Below are 4,890 nucleotides of genomic sequence, written 5' to 3'. Positions count from 1 at the left end.
AGCTCTTACATTCCAGAATGCTAGACTCTGGGACTGAGGTGCACTCTCTGCCAACGAACAAAGCTTCTGTCCCCAGAGCCACTCGACGGGGCACCTCATTGAGTGCTACTCTGAGACTTCCGTCCTTGTGGAGTGAGAAGGGATCTTAGGAGCAGCCTAGTCCGGCTTCTGAGACACATGGGGAAACTGAGGCCAGGGTCATAGGCCATCTCAGTTACAGCCTGCTGTCCCCAGTCAGAGTCCCAGCACCTGATAAACATCTTGGGCACGGGGAAGGGGGTAATGAATACGGACTCTGGATCACTAAGACCCAGGCGAGGGGATGAGGAAGGCGGAGACTCACAGCCTCCGCTGGTCTGGGCTGGTGCTAGGAGACACTTCCTTCCCAGGTCCTCTGAGAAGCACTTGATGACCAGCACACCACAGAGGATGCCATTATAAACATGGCATACAAGCCAACTCCCTGGGGAAACTGAGGCATGGAGCTAAATCTTCCAGAGAGCCCTTGGAGTCTCACACTCAAAACGAAGTTTGGCGGCCATCTCTCATGCCAGCAAGAGACAGCCTCTGGAGCAGAGGTCACTACACAAGGAAATCTGTGTCAGGAGTTCGAGGCCCCAGCAGGCAGGGGACAGGAGATGGGCTACAGGAACCAATGTCCCAGCATCTTCCAAGCAGATGGACACCTCAGGAGGCTGAGGAGACGTCCAGGCGATGGTACTGAATACCGATGCGCTGCCTATGGCCAAAGCTTACAGGGAACCTGCCAAGGAAACCACACAATTGGAGAACAGCCGGCCTGAGGCCTCCCTGGGCAGGAGGCAGTGGGCATCACTGCCCCCACTCGATATGGCGGGGCTGTGCCTTAAAAAGAAAAACCAGGGCTGGGACGGAGCTCAGTGGTAGAATGCTTACACGTGGTTACATGGGCAGAGACCCTGGTATGCATGTTCCCTTCAGCGCACACACAAATTCAGGAGCTGAGCCTTAACGTCATGCAAAGCCACCATCCAATGATACAAGATAGCTGAAGGAAAGTGGCTGGGCAAAATGGCAGCGAGGCAGGAGATGTGAGCATGTAGCAAAAGAAAGCTGGGTCTGAGGTCCTAAAGGGCCCCACCCCTTTTGAGGCACGTCCCAGCCCCCACCCCTCATCCACCACCTACCTGCTTGTCTGAAACTGCTGCTCTATCTCGGCTAAAGACTGCCCTTTGGTTTCAGGAACAAGGAAGTAGATGAAAGCCAGGCCAAGGACAGCGGTCAGCCCGTACAGCAGGAAGGTCCATGCCAGGCCGATGGCACCTTGGGACACAATGTTGGGAGTGTGGGTCAGGAGCTGAGCACCGAGGTCCAGGCCACCCCAAGTATGTCCTTGGTGTAGCCAGCAGTTCGCTCATGCAAGGGTCAGGGATGGCCAGTTTGCAGAGGGCTAACAAGCCCTCAGGAAAGGACCTGAAAGCCAGAATGTGACCGGCTGTCCCTGAGCCCGGGGCCACCAACACAGTGAGGACAACTTGTATGGAGGGAAAGGTCCCTCCAAGTCAGAACATCCAAGTGGAGGTGTGTCTAACTGCAAGGACCATGGGAGGCAGCTCCAGGACTTCTGCTCTAGAACAGGAAGACGGGAGCCACTGCTCCAATCTAGAACTCTACTAAGGGCTAAGGGCCGTTATCGGAGATGACCTCCGCGGGGGGTGGGGTGGGGGCTCGAAAGTCAGGGGGTCCATGAGAAAGAGAGAGGACTTGAAGGAAGGGACACTCTGTAGAGGCGGAAGCCAGGTTCTGAGAGGGCGCCTTTCTCTCTGGCAGACCCTGAGCAGTGGAATCCGCCCTAGGCTGGGTCTGTAGGGCCAGGCTCCAGGCCCCTGACACCTGGCTAGACTTAGGAATTACATTTCCCCATCTGTGACAGGGGGCTGAAGCTAGGGCAGGGCTCTCTGGGTCCTCCCCTCTCTCTCCCCGCCCTCCCCTTTTTGTCTTCTTCATCCATCCCACATAGCAGTGTTTGGAGACAGAGGCAGCAGGGAGAAGGAAGGCTGGGACGTCATCACGTAGGTGGTGTCTCTAAAATGTCCCCAACAGCCTCATGAGCTGTAGACATGCAAACACTTGACCACCGGAAGTAGACAAGTAACCCAGTCCTAAGAACTGCCAGGGTGAAGGGGCTCTGGGCATCAGAAGAGCAGGCTATTGGCTCTGGGAGGGGCAGGTGATCTTGTTGAGCCAATAGGAGCAGGGCTCAGGACTTGGGCTACAACTAATGAGAGAGGTGCCCCAGAGACTTGCTGGCCTTCGTTGGGGGATAGCGTGGCTGAGAGAGAATGAAGGACAGACCCTGGAGTGGAAAATCCAGGACTGGCTTTGTTTGAAGCCACCCACCCCGCTCATTTAAGTGACCTAAGATAAAGCAGTCCCTTTCGATTCACAAGTGGGTTGCATCCGGTTCCACGCCGCTGTGACCTAGTGAATTTGGGAGCTTTAGCTCTGGAGAGAACTGTCCCCGGGTCCAGCTGGACAGGGCCTGGGATGTGACCAGAGTGCTCACCGATGAGGTCGAGGAAGGAGAGGCTGATGAAGAGGTTAGCTGCCCAGTTGAAGCTACTGCAGAAAGCAAAGGCTCTCCCTCGGATCTCCGCTGGGTAGATCTCACTGAGGACCAGCCAGGTTACTGGAGGAGAGAGCAAGAGACATTCAGGGCACCCATGAACTGGACAAGCCACCTCCCATCCTCGTTAACTGACACCTGTGTCACCCTCTTGGCCCCAGATTCTCTCAGCTGCGCACCCTCTGTGCCCCTGCAGGGAACCCCGTGAATAGCCATAGTCTCAGGTTCCTAGGACACAAGACATTCGATGCCAAGCAGAAGGGTCCTAGGCAAACTGGTATGACTGGTTTTTATCTGACTCATTACATTCTCTTCAAGCCAGCCCTCCTGATGGAACCACTCCAGGACATATCTAAGGTTTGAAGAGACCTGGAGTTTAAATGTTGGTGCCAGGGACGGGGATAGGGAGGTTGGCTTAAAAACTTGCAAGTGTGGTTGGCTTTAAGCTTATGGGGGAGCCCCTTGATCTAAGCAAGGAACCGAGGAGCCTCCGCTGCCCACCCTTAAAGTTCTAGTGCCCCTAGACTAAGAAGGCCCACTGAAAGGGACAGAAGGCTCTGGATTTCCCTGCCCGATAAGCCCTCCTACCTGGTCCAAAGCCAACGGAGAAGGCGCTCACATAGACCATCATACAAACCAGCGCAGACCAGCACAGCAGGGCATGCTCCAGGATGGGACGGGTGGGAACTGGGGAGACGGTGTTCAGAGCGGGTCCCAGGGACGCTGTGATGACTGGATGGATGGGCCTCTCAGTGACTGACAGGACCGACTGTCCTTGGTCCCCGTTGGTGTGTAGCACTGGCGGCAGAGATGAACGCACAAGCAGACCCGAGCTTCCAGGCAGGTCCACCTGCTGGCTGGCATTGGATGTGGCCAGGCAGCTGGGTCCGGAGTCCAGGGACACAGCAAAGCTGACCAGGCCTATGCCGCTGACCGACAAGGCCATGAGAGCACATCCAAAGAGCAGGAGGACTCTGCGGCCTACACGGTCCACCAGCCCCGTGGCAACCAGGGTGGCAGCCACCTTCACAGTACCAAGCCCCACAGAAGCCAGCACAGCTGAGGAGCCTCCGTGGAAGCCAACGGAGTGAAAGATGGTAGAGGCGTAATAGAGCACATTGGGCTGTCCCGTGAGCTGCTGGAACAGCACCAGGCCCAGCCCCACTACAGTCCGGCTCCACATGCCATCCTGGGCCCTGAAGAGGTCCAGAAAGCTGTACCGTGGCGTCACCGGGCACGGTTTGCTGGTCTCCCCTCCCTGGAGTGGAACGAGGTCTTGGCGGGCTGCTGTGCCCTCTGCACCAGCAGGGAGAAGGAAGAGGCTGAGTGACTGTAGGAGAGCAGGTGCAGCCGCCCAGCCAAACATGTGCCTCCAGCCCCAAGGGCTGCCAGCCAGGACGTAGTTGAGGCCGTAAGAGAACAGAATGCCCACAGTGATGCCCACCTCATAGAGGGACACCAGCACACCCCGTTGCCGTGGCCCCACCAACTCTGACACGTAGATACAGCAAGCCATGGAAGACAGAGAGATGGCGAAACCAACGGATGAACGGCCCAGGAGCAGCCAGGGCAGGGAGCCGGCCAGACCCAGAATCAGGCTGCCAGCCAGCAGCACCACATTGCTTCCCAGGATGGCTCGTCTCCTGCCATAGCAGTCGATGAGGAAGCCCCCGACAAGGGAGGCAAGGAGAGCACCCAAGAGCAGACTACCCACCAGGAGCTCCTGCTCCAGGCAACTCAGCCCGAAGTCCAGCTGGAGTGGTAGGAGGGCACCGGATATGACGGCCAGCTCATAGCCAAAGGTCAGGCCCCCCAGCAGAGACACAGAGGCACAGAGCGGGAGGACAGCTGGGCGAAGGCCTGGGAAAACAAAATAACAGGGCAGGGCTCGTATGTCTGTGTGTCACATGTTCCTTCTGTCTGTCAGCCTTCTATCTATCCAGCTGTCTACTGTTCAACCACCTGCCCTTCCTTCCTTCCTTCTATTCATTCATACATCCATTCATCTTGCCACCCTTCAGTCTAACCACCCAAGCAGCCATCTGCTCACTCAGCCTGTCTCCATATACGCCTACTCTTTCCACTCATCTTCCTATACATACATATCTCCCACCGGTCAACTACTTATCCTTCCTTTGTTTCCTCTCCTTTCTTTCTCCCATCAACCGACATAGCCATCTATCCACCTATCCAGTCATCCACCCATCCATCCATCTGTCCACCCATCCACCCACCCACCCATCCACCCATCTACCCACCCACCCATACATCCACCCATCCATCCA

The 4,890-nt window shown here is 56.6% G+C and overlaps 1 protein-coding gene across 1 annotated transcript in view; it reads right to left on the bottom strand.

The window, feature by feature from the left end:
• Positions 1-426: 426 nt before the first annotated feature.
• Positions 427-4,890, bottom strand: part of Slc2a10 (solute carrier family 2 member 10) — a 13,065-nt gene continuing 8,601 nt past the window's right edge. Inside the window, exons 2-5 of the mRNA XM_021194924.2 lie at positions 3,194-4,465; positions 2,546-2,668; positions 1,167-1,302; positions 427-763 (exon numbers count right to left, since the gene is read on the bottom strand). Coding sequence (XP_021050583.1) covers positions 688-763; positions 1,167-1,302; positions 2,546-2,668; positions 3,194-4,465 — 1,607 coding nt within the window. The 3' untranslated portion in view covers positions 427-687. The remainder of the gene's footprint in view (positions 764-1,166; positions 1,303-2,545; positions 2,669-3,193; positions 4,466-4,890) is intronic.

Source organism: Mus pahari, chromosome 3 (assembly GCF_900095145.1).
Source record: "Mus pahari chromosome 3, PAHARI_EIJ_v1.1, whole genome shotgun sequence".
Classification (NCBI taxonomy): Eukaryota; Metazoa; Chordata; class Mammalia; order Rodentia; family Muridae; genus Mus; species Mus pahari.
Note: the sequence above shows the minus strand (reverse complement) of the source record. Positions and strands in the feature narration are given on the sequence as shown.